The sequence below is a fragment of the Melanotaenia boesemani genome, chromosome 11 (assembly GCF_017639745.1).
Source record: "Melanotaenia boesemani isolate fMelBoe1 chromosome 11, fMelBoe1.pri, whole genome shotgun sequence".
In the NCBI taxonomy this organism is placed as follows: Eukaryota; Metazoa; Chordata; class Actinopteri; order Atheriniformes; family Melanotaeniidae; genus Melanotaenia; species Melanotaenia boesemani.
The window spans coordinates 30,518,925-30,538,903 of record NC_055692.1 but is presented as its reverse complement, the minus strand read 5'-3'; the positions used below and the strand labels follow the sequence as shown (position 1 = coordinate 30,538,903).

The following is a 19,979-nucleotide window of genomic DNA, read 5'->3' as shown; positions in this document are numbered from 1 at the left end:
AATTTACTCATCTCTTTACCCAAGCTCACAGTTCTGCTTCTCTATAGCGTTCACAGCTACCACATACTGTATCGCCTGTGCGCTACTAGATTTGCGCACTTCCATTAATATAATATATATATGAGAAAATTCCAAAAGGTGGAATTGCTTTTCCAACTTCCAAGTCATTAGAGTATCCCACCACTATGGCTCTAAAATCCCCAGTTTCCAGACAACCTACTAAATTATACAAGTTTTAATACTGAAAAATACTATATTAATTCGAGACAATATCACATCCTGAGTAAACACTTCCAACCAAAATGACAAAAAGCAAATAATATACAATGATTAGGGCTGTCCGATGATTAAAATTTTTAATCAGATTAATCACAGCTTTCAACTTAATTAAGTAAGGGATTATGTGGTGGATAACGAGGTGTCCCTTATCATAAAATTAATGGATGATGTGGAGGCGTTAACCGTCCGACGCGAAGCGGTTGCTTCCTCGAAGGGCATTATCCTGCTTACACCATCACTTACGAAAGAAATAAATATTAAATCAATTATTAATATGTTAATGTTGCTTTTTACTGTTAAAATTGTAAGTTTTTCACAAGAAGCAGCTGAGTGGACTATTTAATATCTCTCATAGTGATGCGTTGCCAAGGTAACCGGCTCTTATACAGAACCAGCGGCTCGGTCAGCCGCAGTTATGTGACACAAAGAATCATGTCAGAGGGCGGGTGCATCTCTTACAGCTTTTTTGTGTCTAGAGGATTATGCAAAATTTTGTTTCAAACAGTCAAAGTCCACTGATAGTTTCCTACATCGTTCAATAAGTCTGCAGGCTGCTTTCACAGCGATGCCCCGTCATGATCTGGTGAGTCTCCAGCGGCAACTCTTAACCGGTTCTGACACAAAACCCGCTGCTCAGTGGGCCGCAGCTGTTGTGTTAGGAGAGACACCCAACTACAGTTAAGATGGAGGACAACAGCATTGCCATACCTCAACTCTATTCCGGAAGTCAGGTGACCTTGACACCGGAAATTGTTCTTCGTGTGGCAGCAACACGCCCTGCTTGCGTCCAGACTGCCGAACCCGAAAAAGAAGTTCTTCTACTGGAAGCAAGATGTGATGGAGAAAGAACGCAAGTAAAAGAACGTTTTAATTATCATCTATCTAACAAGTGGTATTGTCTCTAATATGCAATTTTTTGCTATCTACAAATACAACATGTCAACTATTTAGAGGTCATTAGCCTGGCATGCTATTCTAATCACCACAGATTAAAAAGAAACCAGGTGTCCTCATTTAGTCCTACTTACCTTACTCCAGGACTCCACAGTCAAGACTAACTCAACCAAATTTAAACTATATTCATGAAAACCAGTTAAACATTCCACTTTAAATAGTTTGGATTTAGTGCTACTCCTGTGTTAAATCCTTTTTGTGTAAGATGCCAGTAATATACACATTATTAAACATATTTCACTGTTAATAATTACATCCTCTTTTATTGATTTCATGTTGTTTACCTTTTGCTTTCAGACATTGCATGATGATCTGATGAATGGAAAGACGCGTTCCAACAGATTGTATCTGTGGCAGAATCCATCTCCCTCTCTCCAGCTAAAACAGCACCTAAAGCTAAGGGCACTGAATTTAAGTGACCTGCGGGTATATGAAAATGTTATCTGTTTCATGTATGTATGTGTGTTCACATTTATAACGTATTTAAAGATGGATTTCTTGATTTGCACTTTTTTCCGACAGATCTTTGAGCTACTGAGGAGGCCACGGGTCTAGGAAAATGTTCAGTTTTATTTGCTCATCATTTTTGTTCAAGCTTTTGCCTTCTTCTTCTTTCTTTCTGTTCTTAAAAGATTTAGTGATGGAAAATAAAGTTAATTGTAAATATAAGAACTCCCAAGTCAATTTCTTAATGTTACCAGTGTGATGGTTTCAACAAAATACTTGATTAATCCCAAAAAGTCATTTCAATGTTGTGACAGGGTGTTGGTTGTTCTGTTAAGGAAATAGTTATGATGATGATGAACTACTTAATTCAAGGGATGATGGCTACTGGCTTTAATGATCTCTTATACTTTTCTGCTTTCAAGCAAACCCGAAGAAGACTGATTGAACATACTGTTTCCTCAGTGTTGTGTTGAAGGTGTGCAGTTGTCCTTTATGTCCAACAGCTTATGCAGTATTTTCCTCTGGACAGTCACATCTCCCTTAGCTCCATAGCTAATCGCTTTGATGACTTTCTTTAGGGCTCAGGTTCTGGTTCTGCTGCCGATACTGGAAATACTGCACTTTCTACAACAGACTTACAGAAGACATAAAACAATCAGACATCAAATGATTTTAGCTTCCTTAAGAAGTACGCTCAGTCCTTTCCTCTAGACAACTCTACTCTAGGCTACTCAATTTGGGCCCACAAGGGACACAGCCTTGCAGGTTTTCAATGTTTCCCTACGGCAATACACCAGACTCAAATTAAATGGGTCCAACAGCCTAAGAGTTCTGCCCAATGACTCATTCATTTGAGTCAGCTGTTTTGGAGCAGGGAATCCAGGAAGGTATTTTCCTGGAATTTATGGAGCTTCTTACAACAGAGCAGCTGAATTTTATCAAAAGCACTTGAGAAACTGAAGAACATGATCCACAAAGTGCTGCCTGATTGGTCCAGGTGAGAGTGGGCTCTGAAGTGGGTAGATGATGGCGTCTTCAACACCAAGAACAGTACGATAAGCAAATTGTAATTGGTCCTGAAAGTTGTTGACTTGCTTGGAGATGAGTTGACAAAAGTTCTGATAAAAGTGTCATGATGTGTTTAACTGGATTACAAGAATAAAATGCTAATAATATGAAAAAGCAATTTTCTTTTATTTCTTTAATAGTTAACCTTAAACTTAACACACCTCAGTAAAACACAGCTGGAGGTGCTTGTGTTATAGGAGCAGCATTGGAAAAACAAAAAGCAGGAGAGGGTAAATAAACTGAGTGTAAATCAAGATCCTGAAAAACACTTGGCGATACAATCCCTGGATACCATGTCTAATATATATGCATATATAAGTTGACACAAAATGTCCATAGCTCTCGATACAATGATATATCATGAACGTAAGACATTCGAGTACAATCATGAAATGGTAAAACAATTTCTAGAAAGAACAGTTAACAACAGTGGTGGGTATATGCTACATAAACAGTGTCATGGGTTGGGTGTCGCCTGGGTTTGATGGTGTCTAAATAGGACTGTTTACAAACAAGCTGTCATTGACCCGGAATATTTTGTTGTCCATTCATGATTCAGACACTTCTTTTGGTTTATTAGTGGTTAATAATCTTAATGAAGAGCAGGATGTTGTGCAATAAATACATAAGTTTATCAATAAAGGTTATAGTGCAACATAGATACATTCTGACATCATACAAAAGCCAAATATCCAAATATCCTTAGTTTGTATGTTCATTTGTTATATTTATGTTATGTAAATATTGGAATGTATCAATAAAGATACACGTGTTCATTAAATGGCAGTTTTAAAGTATTTCGAAGGGTATTAGAGTAATGACAGTCAACTATAATTGTTTCATGTTTGATTCAAGATAAATTAGATTCTGTTCTGGGTGCGATGGTGTATGAAAAGTGTGTTTTGCTGCTTAATTTAAGCAGGCCTTTTAAATGTGAGAAATATAATGATTATGATAATAATAGGCCGAATAATAATCTTTAGCATTAAAAGGACAACCACATCTACTTATAACTGAAACATTGAAATCTTTTTCATTCATTATGTAATCAACTTACTGTAAACAAACACTGTTGAACATCTGTCTATGGTTATTATTGAACAATTACATAGCAATTGTTTAATTTTGTTTCCACCATAAATTTGGCAATAAAAAAGAAAACAACAACCAAACCCAGTCAGCTGCAAAATTCATAAACATATAATCGCGTTTTAATGCAACAACCATTCACTGCTCTCTTGCCATGACCAATATGGTGGACGCATTGATCGTATTCTAGCAACATGCCGAAGCGGTGTCTGTTTTTGCCGAAGAAGAACAATTTCCAGTGTTGAGGTCACCTGACTTCTGGAATAGAGTTGAGATGTGGCGGCGCTGTTGTCCGCCATCTTAATTGCAGTTGGGTACTCTTGAAAGATACTGGCATGTCCATAGTGGCATTTAAAGGACGGAGATTTAATGTTTGTGGACCCTGACAACTGCTAGTTGGGACGTTGCGGGACAACAAAATGTTGCTCCATTCTCGTCTCTCCTGGACTGACGGAGCCCAATAAGTCTGCAAGCTGCTTTCACAGCGAAGCGCCGTTACCTACGTGATCTGGCATGTCCGCAACCCAGCATCTGAGTTTCTGTTGTCACGGTTACCAACTAGCATTTAGTCAGCGCAATAATTTATAACAATAAGGCTGTTTGACCGGAACTTCTTTTATAGGTGTCCATTATCACTTTTTAATGGAAGCGAGTATACACCCAGACCATGGTATAAATATAATTTTATTCATGCGCTCAATCAGACAATAGAATGAAAAAGATCATTTTTACCAAAAAAAGATGAATGAAAAAAAAAGAATAAAAGACCACATTCTCTATATTTATTCATGTTATTTTTTATTTAGTTAGACATCTTTTTCATTATGAAAAACAATTTATTTGTGTTCATGTTCTATTTAATTAATCTGTCCTATTTTTTGCTTTTAATTGTTTTAACCCGATTTTACCCTGCTTTGCTTTATGGATTTAGTTCATTTTTCCATCTTTTAATTCCAGACTAACTTTTGTTGTTCCAGATTTTTGTCTCCTCGCTCTCCTGTCCTCCTGTCCAGTAACTTACACCTGTACAAGCCTTTTTTGTTTAATGGCAACTTTGTGGTTACACATCCATATCCACTCACAGAAGTATTGGCCAAGACCTAATTGGTTAAAACAAACTGACAACTCACTCACTTTATTAGCACCTTTAATGATTTTTAAATGAGTGTTTGGCCATTTATTCTCAATCAATATAATATTTTATAAATAAATTATTAACCCTTTAATGTTCACATTAAGGAAAAAGAAAGAGAAAAATTTGTCTTTTTTAAATTAATTTGGACAATAACAATTAAAATCAATGTTTTATAGCAGATGGTTGAGATAACAGATAATTACGTGGTAATAATACTTAAATGTTCAAATCTTGACTAAGTAATGGGATAACAAACATTTTATTTGGCATTACCTAAATCAAATGGTAAGGATTGGCTCAGGCACTACTTCCACAAAATTTGAATATGATTCTTTATTTCATTAAACATTTCAGAAATATAACAAATTTTTACTCAAACACATCACTTCATATCTTTTTTTCCCCTTTTAACCTTGAACACAACACTTTTTCTTTTGTTCTGCTGCTTCTCCCTTCTTTTACTACACATCACATCATAGCTTTATCAAGTAAACATCCAAATATCTGTATTGTCTACTTCTAAAAAAAAAAAAAAAATCAAATTTTTATAATGATGAAAATGACAGAAAATATTCTCTTCACCTTCCCAATATCAAAGTCTGTTTTTCATCTAGATGTGGACGGGCTTTCAAACTCTGTCACTGATAAAGACCAAGGGTATGTATTACAGTCTGATATTTGAATGTTTTATTTATATTTTCTTACTTTTGAACTGAGAAAGGCAGCCGTTAGTCACATTATTAATCTCTATGAGGTTTGTGCCAAGGGTGAAAGGATTCTGCTCCTGTGAGTGACTGAATAATGATGCTTGGCTGCAACAACTTCATCTTTTTTAGAAGATAGGAAAAGAATAAAAGAAGGGTCGGGGACTGTTTTTTAAAGGGTCTCATCTGTGGGAGGCTGGGGAAAAGAACTTGGAGTACCTGTATTCTTGAAGGCGATAGAAGGGCTGAATGAATACAGTGCTGTGTGAGTTGAAGCAGAAAAAAGCTGCAGCTGAGGAAGAGGAAATTTTCACTGCCCATATTTTCTCAGCACTCATCTCCTGTGTAATAGCTGTGTGATTTACAGCAGCGCACAGTGGGAACTCAGAAAAGGACTGGGCCATTTTTACACCTCACCCATTAGCTGCTCAGTGGAGGGATTTTTCCAAAGCACTTTATGGGCACGAGGTTGGTGGGTATCAATGGCAAGAGCTGCTCATAGGCACGATTATCATCATGAGTTGGGAAGGACAAAGGACTAAGAAAGCAACACCACGGAGAAATTGTCATGGTTTTTATTATTCAGCCTCATTTCCCCCAATCATTAAGCCTCTAATTAATTCCCCTGTGCACCAGGAGATAACTCAAGGACCCAGTTGGCTATAGAGCAAGTCATTGTCAAATTCTAAATGAAGCAAGTTTCTTTCACTCCACCTTTTTTCTTACTTCTTTTTTTCTTATTCTTTGTCTGATAGTCTCCCAGGGCTCTGCAGGAGATGAGATGCTAGTCCCTATCTTTTCACTTTTTTGTGTTTCACTGGAGGTCAATCAAATATTAATTTTACTCCCTTTTGACTGTTGCTAGATATAATTTTTTTCAGTGTTGAAAAGATTTGATTCCTGTGTATGCCAGAACTGGCCCTCTGTAGTAGTGCAGCATTGGGCCTATGCATATCACTGTGTAGCACTGCCATAGTTTAACAGCATTTGTCAGAAACTCTTGGTATGATAAATCAATGCAGAGATATTCCCTTAACATATGAGTTTTCAACATGACTCATAGACATCGTGCAGTGGGGTTTCATATTATTACAGCATCTGACATGATGGATTAAACACTGTGAAGAGCTGTACTTTAAAATGAAATTTGATCACTTGACTGAAATGACTTTTGGTTATATTTTCTGAAACTGACACTTTGCTCTGACAGTAAATCATAAAACAAACTCCCCTGTTTCCACCCTTCCAGTGTCCTCCAGTATGGATGAATTTACTATGCCTGAGTGAAAACAACCAGTCAAAGCTAGAAACAGTCTTTCTGCAATACACACCAGGTAAAAATGTCCGTATCTGGGCAGAAAAAAAATCTCCAAACCAGGTCTTGGGTGAAGGCTAAAGAACAGCTGAATGAGGAGAAAATGTCTGCTCACAGACATGGTGCTCTACTCCAAAGAATGCAGAATCTTCCTGTTTCTGCAGGAGACAGCAGAGATATGAGAACTGTGACAGCAAATGCAGCTGAAAAAATAAACCCACATTATTCCAGGGTATGGTTTGTTTTTCCATCATTAACAGAGATTTTGCCTGCCCGGATGCTGACATTTTCACCCAGTACAATATATGGGATGTTTGAAAGCCTTTCACAGCAGAGCTGAAACACAGCAGAGAGACATCGGGACAACACGCAACTTGTTCAAGTCTTGCAGCTCTTCCTTTTAATATACCAAGAACTGGCTTGTACCAAGATCCAAGGTCTTTAGTTCTACTGAAGTAGTTTAGTCACTAGTCACCACTAACTACACTAGAGTGTTTACGTTTAAAAAGTTTTGGTTTTTTTGACAAAGCTGGAGTAAAATTTAGGTCTGGTGATTCCAAGGCCAGTTTCACACAGAGCATAGTCTATGTGTAGCATGTGCACATCATCATGACTTTTATTCTGACTCTTTTTTTTTTAGCACGAAACACCCATAAATGCACCGTGGAAAAAGAAAAGATTAAAAATTTTTAAAAAGTTTGCAAGTGAGCTTTAAAAAGTAAAGCAAGCAGATGCAAAGCATTTTTGAGAAAACTTAAAAAATCAAAGGCAGTGTAAATCAAAACTGATCAAATGATTGCACGTCATTATCCAGAATTCAATGCAATATAAACAACAATAGCAACATACAAATTAAAAATGTATAAATTTATAATCAAGATCTATTATTCCTAGTCAGATTTCCCTGTAAGAAAGATTGTGTGTTTATCTTTGCTTTGTTTTCATAACCAAATGTCTTACTTTAATTTGATGAAGACAGTGCTGAATTTTAAAGGTATGGTGTGTAACTGTTAAAGTCAGACTTAGTTATTTTAACTAAGCCCTAGAAATAAATGGTTTGAGACTCTAAAAAGGAATATATAGCAAGTATATACAGGAACGCTGGCTCCTGAAAAATCATATCATGGCAGAGGTAAAAATATGAGTATGTTATCTGTTAAATTGGAATAATATTCCTGTTTTGTTGTACAGACATTTTACAGTGACACTGTAAATTATCTATATATTGTATTATGATCAAGCTTGTGATTTATACCCATAGGATGCATCCTGTCATAATTCAGTCCAATATCCTGAAAATGGATATTGGAGTCGTTATGGTGGGATAACAATGATTTGTGACTTTCCCTACTATTTTAGTATTATTTATAGTGCCATTCATAGATTGAGTAGTTATTCACCAGAAAAATACCATTTGGCTCTTCTCCAGTGAACAACCATGATGATGGCTTTTCTAACATGCATCTTTTTATTTATTTATTTATTTATTTTTTTGTGCAGGAGAAAGCAGCTTCAGCATCCACCGAGATTTCCTCCGGTCATTTATTATCAGCCATAAAAAGCAGGACAGCAGAGTTCTTTTGCATGGTGGATTATTAGATGTAAATCTCTTCAGCACTCTAGCGTTGTACAGTGAAATTGTTTGGGACAGGTGACTTCATCCAACACAGACAATCAACTACAACACAGCTGGAGCGAGCGAGGGCTGTTTATCATGAGGAGGGAATTAACTTCAAAGGGATTTGAAAATGTCCGTGTAGAATGTAGGCATGAGGATGAATTATGCATGAAAAATGCCCCTCTAGAGTAATGTGCTGACACAATTTGTCACACGCCACAGGAATGTATAAGTCATAGGGCAGCTGTATGTTGGGGGAGTCGATGTTGTCAGGTTGTGTCGTTGTTCTGGGGCACTGGAGGCTGTGCAGCTGTGTAATCTACACTATTTGAAATGTGAATAACTTATGAGACCCTTAAGATTGTTATTTAGAGCTTTTTTTTATAAAGTTTTTAAAAAGATTGCTTTTGTCTTACAGTAAATCTGTAAGTGTGCAGAATTTTGTAGTGCCTGAAGGTCTGGATTAAAGCAGGGATCCTCCTCAAGCTCTTTTAAAAGTCTGTCCCACTGTCAGTATGGAAATACACATTCAAGCTGATGATTTAATGGAGTGGAAGACAAACAGCAGCGAGGACTTTTAGATCCCTAGACTATGTTTTTCTTCAGCTGCAGAATGAAACACTTAATCCACCTGAGATGCCCTCAATAGATGTGTGCAGGCATACTCGTGTTTTGCATTAGATTTTGCAGGGTTAAGATGTTTTACAGTCATTTCAGGGATTAATCTGTTAGAAATGCTCAGTGATAATGTATGAAATTTAGTGCTTTGCTTGGGAAAGGATGGCTACTCTTTTTCTGTCATCCAGCAGTGGTTAATATCTTATATTTTCTCTCATACATATATATATATATATATATATATATATATATACATATATATATATATATATATATATATATATATATATGTGTACCCTACTGTTCAAAAGTTTGGGGTCACTTTGCCATGGGATTCAATAGGGAAGTGACCCCAAACTTTTGAACAGTAGTGTATGTATATATATATATATATATATATATATATATATATATATATATATATATATATATATATATATATGCATTGATTCCTGGTAAAGCCATTCAGAGTAGAGTTTTTTTTATTGGTCCATTCAGTTCGGAGCAAGTAGGAGTGTCTAATCTGGTTCAGCATGATCTCAGCAAGTCTGCTCTGTGTGTCAGACTGTACAAGATGTCACAAATGTAAAAAAGAAAAAGAATGTTCTCAACATTCTGGACATTTTCTATTACTTCTGCATATCAGCAAGTTTTACTATTGGTTTCTGCTTCTGTGCATCTTAGCGTTGTGTTCAGACAAGCACTGTAGTCAGTACTCTGCTCCATAACTACATTAAGTGTTCTTTTTAAGAGGAACTATACATTTAACTCTGTTAAAGACCTTACAGGGATATGAGAAAAAGTACCAATTACACCAGGGGTGCCCAAAGTCGGTCCTCAAGGGCCGCTCTCCTGCAGATTTTCTAGTGTTTCCTGCTTCAACACACCTGACTCAAATTAAATAGATCCAACAGCCTATTAAGTTTTGCACAATGACTCATCAGTTGAGTCAGGTGGTTTTGGAGCAGGGACACATCAAAAACCTGCGGGATTGTGGCCCGTGTGGACCCGAGCTGGACACCCTTGTATTACACTTTTAATTTGATTTGATGTACTAGAACATAATAAAACATCACAAGGTAAATTCAACCTCAGATGAGCAACAAGACATGATTGTCATTATTTTAGGAATTTAGTACAAAATATGCATCAGTAGGTTGTAGAACTAGTTTTAATTGCAATAAGTTGACATAATTATTTACTGTGAGATTATCAGTGTTTCACATGATTGTGAAGAAATTCTAGCCCTGCCTTCTTAATAGCATTGCTTCATGTCATTGATGTCTATTTACTTTAGTACGACTTTCTTTAAGGTCCCCCAACAGCATTTGGCGTCTGGACTTTGAATGAACCATTGTAACACATTGATCTTTTTCTATTTCAGTTGTGGATTTGCTGCCGTGTTTGGGATCATTTTCCTGTTTCAGCCAAGATTTATCTGTACAACAGATGACCTCTCAATTGACTCTAGAAAACTTTGGTATACAGAGGAGTTCATGGTTTACTAAATGACTGCAAGGTGTCCGGGTCCTTTAGCAACACAAGCCCAAATTATCAGCCCTCCACCACTGTGCTTGTCAACTGGTATTAACTGTTTGTGCTGATATGCTGTTTTTGTTTATATCCAAAAGTGGTTTTGTGCATTTTGACCAGACATCTCCACTTTAGTCTCGTCTTTCCTTTTCAGATGTAGCTTTGCAAACCTAGCCTGTGCTGCCATGTTCTAAGCCATACATGCTTAGTCTTTTTTTATTTTGCTGTCATTAACTTTAACATTTTACATGCTCACTGAGGTCTGAGTAGAGTCTGAGACGTGTAGCTTCTCTGAGTCTGGTCTTGGGCTTAACCTACTAGAAAGTCACCATGTGGGAAATTGGCAGCTGTCTTGAATATTTTCCCTGAATTATCTTTCTTGTTGTTCAAAGATGGACTCCAAATAATTGGGTAATGGTCTTATAACCCTCCACAGACTGATGGGCAACAATAGCTGCTTCTCTATGATTATTGCTTTGTGCACCACATGTTCTAATTAAATTATGCATTTACTCTATGTTTTTCAAATGTTAGCTGGCCCGAATGTAAATATATTAAAATGAGCAACACACCAGAAAGCCGTCCTTCAAGTACCTTGACTGCTGCAGAGATCACATTTCCAGCATGTTGTTAGCCAGGCAGCTTCCCTAACTACATGCTATGTTGACCACACAAATAAAGAATGTAAATACAGGTCTCAGAGGTAGCTTGAATGCAGCTGGAGGCTGTGAGATTGCTCACTGGTGTAATGAGGTGCTAAATTAAACAAATAGAACTCAGCTCCCAAGAGCTGCATGGGAGCATCGACTTTAAACTGCGGTTTGCCAGCTGCTTCTTATCAAATGAAATCTGGTTTCATGTAAGTCTTGATGGAGAAGCAGCTGAGTAAGATCATTATACTGAATGTATCATAAAGGAAATTTCACCCTAATCATCAGTGCAACAACTGAGGCCGGTTTTAAAGCAGCCATTGCTTTTAGCTGCAGAGGGGGAGAATAAAATCTGTTCTTTTTGTTTGTCTTCAGTGGATGTTCCTAAACCAGAGCTGAGGTGTGAGTAGTTTTTAAGTCAGTACTGTAATCTTGGCTCATCTGTTACAAAAAAAAATCTAACTATTGTGTTGAGCTGACTTAACAGGACTTTAAAAATATACCAAGTGTGTTAGCTGAAATTACAGAAAATCAAAATGATCAAGATCCGACTTACCCACCCAGATAATGCTTTGTAGGTCAAATTAACCTTGAATTTATAAGTTTAATTGTTTGGAAGTAACCAGAAGTACTCACAAACAGTAGAGGAAGATTTGAGTACCAACAGAGAATAACCAGAAGGAATTGCTTGCAGCTTATTTATTTTAAAAAAAAGCATGATTTTAAAAGGTGCCACGGGCTAAATGATATGTCATTCATTTGTTTTGTCTGTAATGTAATGGTCACATTACCACTCAGTATCATTACACCAGTCACACTTCAGTCAATAAATATGTCACTCCTCCACCACGTCTTACACTTTCTACGTGACTTACAGTCATATATACATCATTGTTGATCAAAGGTAAACAGAAAAAATGGTTAATGCTGCTAAAGCTCTCAACATGCAAGTTTTAACCTCAGTTTGTCGTCTAACCTTCACATTCTGGTTCCTCACTGCCTTTAAACTGTTTATGAATAATTAAAATGGTCACATAGCAGTTTTCATAAAGTACAGAGAATTTTTTATTTGTTCACACCAGTGAAGGGAAATTCTCCATAGGCTCCTGTCTTAAAGTTGAACAGTAAAACCTGACAGCTGGTTCAGGAGCAGCGTTGTCCCCGGCACATCATCATTTTCTCATTAAGCTGTGAATATGACACCCGGCACCTTCTTTTTTGTTTATTTCTTCTGTGAAATTTCCTACTAACAGTTACAGCATGCCAAGTCTCTACTTTGCCTCCACATCTGCCATAACAATTCAAGGATTACAAAGTCCTGATTCAGTATATATATAGTATAACATATTAGACTGAAAGGAAAGTTTATTATGCTTCCTCTGCTTCTACTTGAAAACACCATATTTGTATACATATATGTGTTTGCTCACAGTTCTTGAGGCGTGCACTGTTCTGTCATATGAAACTTTCCAGGAAAATGAGCTGCCACTTTGTGGTGTGTGGCTGTTTTGTTTTCACAGCACAGATGCAGAGGGATGTTCTTGTTGTACAGCAAATTGTGATTACTCTGCTTAGATCACCTAAAGACAACATGCAATTCCCATTGCACTGGCATTGAAACCGCTCTCATTATGCACAGCAGAAAAAAAAACTGCCATGTTTCCATACCTGGTTTACACTGTCATTGTATATCCCCATTGGAACACACTACAGGATGTCTCTGAATTTATTACCATCTGTGCTCCTGAAGAAGGAGCTCAATTTCTTGTGTTTTCTTTATAGAGTCTGAGAAACTGCTTGTCAAGAGACAAGAATGCTTGAACCTGTAGATATATCAGACCTGCACAATAGGATGAAGTCATCTTTTGGTCCTGGCTGTGTGATTTATAAAAGGCCTCTTCTCTCAAGATTAGGTCATGGAGCAATCATGATTAAATACAAATCTTTTCGCAGGAGTATTAAAACAAAAAGGAGAATCTTGTGAGAAACAAAACCATGTTATGAGACAGAATGGATAAATCCTGCTGCTTATTACCATCATCATATTACAAATTCAGAACAAAACGTATTATCGCCACAGCTTCAGGGGTTTTCAGCTTTGAGTAAGAATGCTAAAACTAATCACCTGACACTATTGGAAGATTTCTCCACCTTGTAGGCTTATTTAATTTTATATTTCCTGAGAAATGGAACAAAAGTTTGCTGATAACGCAGCCACCCATCCAGAGCAGTTTGTTCATACAGCAGAATGGTTTAGTTTTCTAAAGGTCATCCCAAATGCCCCCTAAATGTTCTGCTATTGGAACCTCAGAGGCACGTCTTGTGACATTTGTGGCTGATAAAATGCAAGGCCAACTGGAGAAACCATCAATCATCAGTTTTAGTTCAAGGTTTCAAATAAAAATCCAGGCAGGTTTCTCATTCAGAGTTTAGCAGCTTCACCTGTATTGTTGCTTGGCAATTATACAGAAAGGACTAATTAAGCTCACTAAAACAGTCACAGTGAAATATAAGTGGAGCATGGACTTTATCGTTACTGACACGCCCTCTGACAGGTCAGCAATGGATACCAACCTGCTCCTGCTACAAAATTTAGAAACTAAGACATCACAGAGCATGTGGTGAAATGTAATTTCAAAAGAGTTTCGTGGTTATTTTGTGATTGTCTTACTCATGTGTCTACTTACAGAAATATTTAGAATCACAGATGAAGGACCCTGCATTACATCTTTTGTTAAAAAGATCAAGGTTCCCAGTCATAGAACTGTATCATGCTGGCCAGAAAATAAGTAGTTCTGAGGTTGCTGTCACCCCATGATCGCTTAATTACACAACAGATAGATTTTCTTTTAGGTATACATTTTTTAAAAAATGATCATCAGATAGGCCTAATTAACCTGAGCGGATCTTCCACTATTCAGACCCGTTTAAAGGGGTATTAATAGAATTTGCTTTGATGGCGATCTGTTCCTTCTTTAGTTTTTCCTTTTACATTGTTTCTTTCTTTTGTGGGGGGTGGGGGAGTATAGTCATTTTATGCAACTCTCTTTTGAAATACTTTACTCTTTGTCCTGTTGATCTGTTATGTATTGGTGGGGAGAGATGTTCAGCAGTCTGGTAAAATATTGCATTTAGTGTTTCCTGTGATGTCTCTTTCCCTTTGTTCTAAATTTTGTAAATATTGCATTCAAAAAGTAAAAAAAAAAGAAAGAAAACAGAAAAGCAACTCATAATTTGGCCACAGCAGCGTGAACAACTCTTGATTGGTGGCAGCCGCCGGTGAAACACTTCCTGATGCCAGAGTGACACAGTGTAAACCAATTGTTTAAAGATGCAGTGTGTAACAAAATAAAACTACAGAAAACTTTAATATATCATTGAAAACTGTGTTTCTGTTGGTACTTTACTTAAATAACCACCATTTTTACTGCAGTGTCTCTGAATGAACAACAACTGTGCATGAAGTGAGAGCTTTAAAACTGCAGTACCTTTGCTTTGTTTGATAGGTGCTAGAGCACCATTAGGGATAAGTAACCAGTAAAGAACCATAGAAGAAGACAGTACACATGTACACAGCGATGAAGTAGTTGCCTGCAGTGCAGACATCGCTGCACCTGAGGCCACTGGATCCACTCACAGATGAAAACGTGTTTATTTATGAAAGAGTTTTTCCCACTGATGTCCACTATCCAGTCACAACTGTTCTTGGCATGTGATTTCATTTCTATGCTCCGTTTTACAACTTCATACCAGTAATTTTTGCACACTGTGCCTTTAAGTTGTATTAAATTATAAAAATTCAATCTTCTGTGGCCTCTTACTGTAGCTGTAAGCTTGGCTTCCTGTAACAATTCTTTCCTGATGCTTTAAAGTGAGAGCACCCTGAATGCTGTCTGCTGCTTTACACAACCCCACTAGGAAAACACAATATTTATTAAGGTTATTTTTGTGTCTCTTTGTTGTTGCTTTGTATCTTTCAGGTTTTTTTTTTTTTCTTTTGTTTTGGACTTTAAGTGTAAACTCCACAGGAAAAATAATAATAATAACCCTGCATCTAACTCTGTATCCATGTAGATGGATGTTTAAGATTGCATTAACATCAATATAACTCAGAGGTTAAAGAAACAACCAGTCAGTCAAATAATACTTCAGGAAAATATATAATCACCCACTGACTTTTCCCTTCTCTGTGTTGTTCTCTAACAGTCTGAAGAATCAGATATGTGTCCAGTGAGCGCCGGACGACCATTAAAACCAACTACTGGATTGATGTCAGACAAGCTGTGGTCAGCTTGCCCTGCTTTTTCTGCCTCTGCCCTGCTCCGCTCTCCTCAACATCACATCTCTTTCTCTCCCACTCTCTATCTCTCCTGGCTAAGTCTGTTCGGCTGCCCTGATGAGGAGGAACATAAAGAGACTGGTTTGGAACGCTTCAGCTGGACGTCAGCTCTCTCTCCTATCAGAAAAAAAACAAGTAGTTGGTTCACATCAGCGGACACACGTTAAACCATTCAGTCATGTTCTGTGTTTTTCTTCTTTGTATCCACTTACAGTCTAAAAACATTTAAGTGGATCTGATACACAGCAGCCTTTCTAAAAATGCATGGACTTAACTCTTAATTTCACAGGAACTTATAACTACTGTATGATGAATTAAGAAATGAGAATATGGGGGTTTGTCTCCTCTTACTTGAATGAAAGGTAATATATTCATTTAAAATTGTGTGTTATTAATAATAACTATGTGTACATTACAACTATGGCTACATTACTCTCTTTCCTCTCAATGTATGTATGACAGGCATAGTGTCACTTTGTGTTCTTTGCATACAGTACATCTTTGGAGTGGACCTAAATCCCCTTGTGGCCTAACGTAGGTTGAAAGCAATAATAACACTGGCTGATCTTTTACTGTGTTGTAAAGTTATTAGACCGGGTGTCAAAGAAAAGAAAAGAAAAACAGTGTTTTGTAGGATGTCAGCATGTATATACAGATACAAGTCAACCCAGGCTTCCTACCTCAATGTTTTATTTCTCTCTACTTTCTGGTCAAAGATAAACTTCCTTAATAGAGAAATTGTAACTTTAAAGTCATGGAGGGCTTTTTAACCAATTTACAGCCACTTTTACAGAGCAGATTAAAAACAAATCCTCTCAACGAGTTAGTGGTTGAAAGAATCTGTTTGCCTGACATTTTGTCTACATTTCATTTGGATTTTTGTTGGCGGTAAGAACAAAAGGTTGTTTATACTTTTACAGATTTTAAACATCAGGCGCTGAAAACATGTAATAATATCCATCTGGAAAGTTAAATTCTTGGTGGTTTAATTGGGCAGAAACTCTCAAAATTAGTCCAATTGTCCATATTTTCAAAGCAGAATTGTATCATGATTAGCAAAAATCTGAATTCCCACAATATATTCCCACATATAATATTATAATATATAATATATTGATTTTATTTTTATTGTACACAAATCCTGATCAAATGCACCAACCGAAGACGAAGGTTATGTAATTAATGTATCTGTATGAGCAGAATGACAGGGGTACAACAATTCATAAGTAGGCTCTTGAGCTCCTTAACTTGGTCAAATTAGGCAAAAATGGTGAAATGCCTTTGCAGTAACTGGAAAAATAACTTACTGATGAGAGTAATATATTTTCATATAGTGAATAGTAGTTCCACCCTTTATCAGAGGACAATAATAATAATTAAAAAAAATAGTGCTGAAGTTTGCATGAAATACTGAATTTCACCCCCTCTTTGGTTTTAAAGAATCCTTCGGGTTTACTCCTTCTTTCTATCTATATTGCATTTTGCTTGCTTTAACCATCTTTCACAAGATGCAGAGATCTGGGAATAAAGTCAAATCCTCAAACAGACATTTAATGAGACAGGATGCATTATCTGCCAGATGACTGGGCAGGTTTAAAAGTGAAACCCTTCAGCCTCTTCAGGTTTATGTGGAAGCCATAACAAACATTACATAAACTTTGTTTCTCCTATTCCAGGTGCCCTGCATATGTCTGACCTCTCCAGGTCATCAGAAAACAATTATATATTTAATTATCTTCAGGTAGGTAGACATAAAAGAGCAGCACATGGAGTGTAAGCTGTGGAAACTCAGTGGATGCAGAACTGGTGCAGGCAGATTTGAAGAAAAGAAAACATTTACAGAAGCAGCCAGTGCAAAGAAAAAAAACTCCATGATCACATATATGTAGATGTATAAGTAAGCATCAGCATATAAGTGGGCACAGATCACTTTTCTTTAGAGAGCGACATCTTTCATTGAGGCCCTGAAACTGACAGCAATATCTTGTTGACAGAAAGAAAAGTAATAGATTTACTTTAGTTGTCTGCGAGTAGTCTGGCAGCTCACTGTCAGTTCCATGTTGTGGGACTAACAGACAAAATAATAAACTATTCTAATTATCTCAGAGAGTCTGGTTTATCAGGAAGTTGTCCAACAACATGCCTGCAGGATACAGGGTAATGTAATTTTGTGTTGTCCTAGTTACAGGTCGTCAGAGGTACAGTCGTGGTAGTAACTGGATCTATTCTAGAAAGCTGCACTGAAGCACTGGTGATAAACATGCTACCAGTGGCAGAAAAGGTGTGTCTGTGTTAAAAAAAAGAACAGTTACAACACTTTTTTCTATAAAATGGCATTTGAGGTGCTTCACACTTTACTCGCCAACAAAAGACATGAAAAATCACCAATATCATGCATGTCTTTGGACTGTGGGAGGAAACCAGAGAACACAGAGAGAAAAGTCACACCCCAGCCAGCAAGCAGCTTCAAGCCCGGCTGTACACCTCCCTCAGGCTGCTCCATCAGATTATGGCCAAACGATCCAAACGATCCAAACCCAAACTTAAACTTTCCATTGCAAACCTTCCTCACAGACGTGGTTTTTGTCCTAAGCTTTAATCCTTTTACATATGATGATCTCTACATTCATGTTGCCTCTGATGTCCTTTCTCTTCGCTGCAAAGTCCACTCAGATCACTTGAGGAGGACGTTCCTGCCACAGCCAACAGAGACGATGCCCAATGCTACAAAAACAAGTCACGAGTTGACGCAGACCAGATATATTCTAGGTATAAAGCAGTTTTAATTCTCTTGGAAACATTTTTAAGTTTATCTTTTCCACAAGTTATGAGAGGTTATTTTGCTGTGTAATTCAACATATTTAGAAATATACAATTTCAGTTTGGACTTCATCTCAGGGAGATGTAATTGGTTGTTTTTGTGAAAATTAACACTGCTGTTGAGAACTGAACATTCACATGTGCTGGATCCATTCCAATACAGAGCCTTGTAGAAAGTGTTGGTACTGTAGGAAGGACTGAACCTTAACTGTAATGGCAAATGTATCTTGATGTTGTGGATATATATATACATATATATATATATATATATATATATATATATATATATATATATATATATATATATATAAATAGCCGAAGCTTATGTAGCACTTTTTTCCTTACATGTCATGTTAAGAGATTTAGGATGTTGACGTCAAAGCCAGTATTGTATAAAACACAAATATGAGAGGAAAAAAAGAATTATCAGTATATTACTGTTGTGGATCAGATAAAGTTGTTATTGCTATCTGTTTACAGTAGAAGTGATTTTCTTCAATGCTGTGTCAAATACAGACTTGTGTTTGAACAAAGCAAAACGTTGACTTGTAACATTTAAAGCGCATTAATTTACAGACCTCTTTTAGACCGCTGAAGACACTTGAACATAGAGATTTGTATTGTTGAGAAAGAGATATTGTCATTAAACATCACGAACTGGAAGCTGAGGGATGTCAGAGCTGCCAGCTGATAGGAGCGATTTCATCGCTGATGACGTTAAGATTTTTTTTATTTATATTTTTTTTTCAGTATTGCAAATAGGATGTGCACGCATGATTTGTTATTGCAAGGAAAAAAATCTTGAGTGAGCTGCTTTGCTCATCTTGAGTGATAACATCTGTCTAGTTGTTTTCCCTTCGTCACAGGACTTCCACCTTTCATACACCCTCTTGCCCCCTTGTGCTTTGAGTTATGTGCTTTATTGTGTCTGATAAATGAATAAAAGACACTTGCAGCTACATAAATTTGCTGTTGCTTTCTGCTCATTTCTTAAATGTGTTGCTTGTTCATCTTCTTTACAAAAGTTTTTACTTTTATGCCTGTGTGTGTGCAAAATTATTAAAATCTCAAACATTAAAGTTTGGCAAATCTGCATTCTCTCTCTCTCTCTCTCTCTCTCTCTCTCTCTCTCTCTCTCTCTCTCTCTCTCTCTCTCTCTATCTATCTATCTATCTCTGGCGCCCCCTACAATTTTGAGATGGAAAGCCACTCTGGGAAAATCACAACAAAAACACTGACAGCATTTACTGAAAATACAAAGAAAGCTAGCAGACACTCAAGACAGCCAACTAGTTATTTCTGACTGATAACAGAAACAAAATTAACTCAGCATCTGCAATATGATTTTTTTTTCTGATAACAGCTGTATTTCAGTCACCAAGACGTTTATCAACACAACATACATTTAAA

The 19,979-nt window shown here is 36.9% G+C and overlaps 1 protein-coding gene across 1 annotated transcript in view; it reads left to right on the top strand.

Annotated features, from left to right (window-relative positions):
* Positions 1-18,803, top strand: part of zmat4a (zinc finger, matrin-type 4a) — a 171,197-nt gene extending 152,394 nt beyond the window's left edge. The window contains exon 7 of the mRNA XM_041999269.1: positions 15,617-18,803. Within this exon, the coding sequence (XP_041855203.1) occupies positions 15,617-15,644 (28 nt within the window). The 3' untranslated portion in view covers positions 15,645-18,803. The remainder of the gene's footprint in view (positions 1-15,616) is intronic.
* Positions 18,804-19,979: the final 1,176 nt, after the last annotated feature.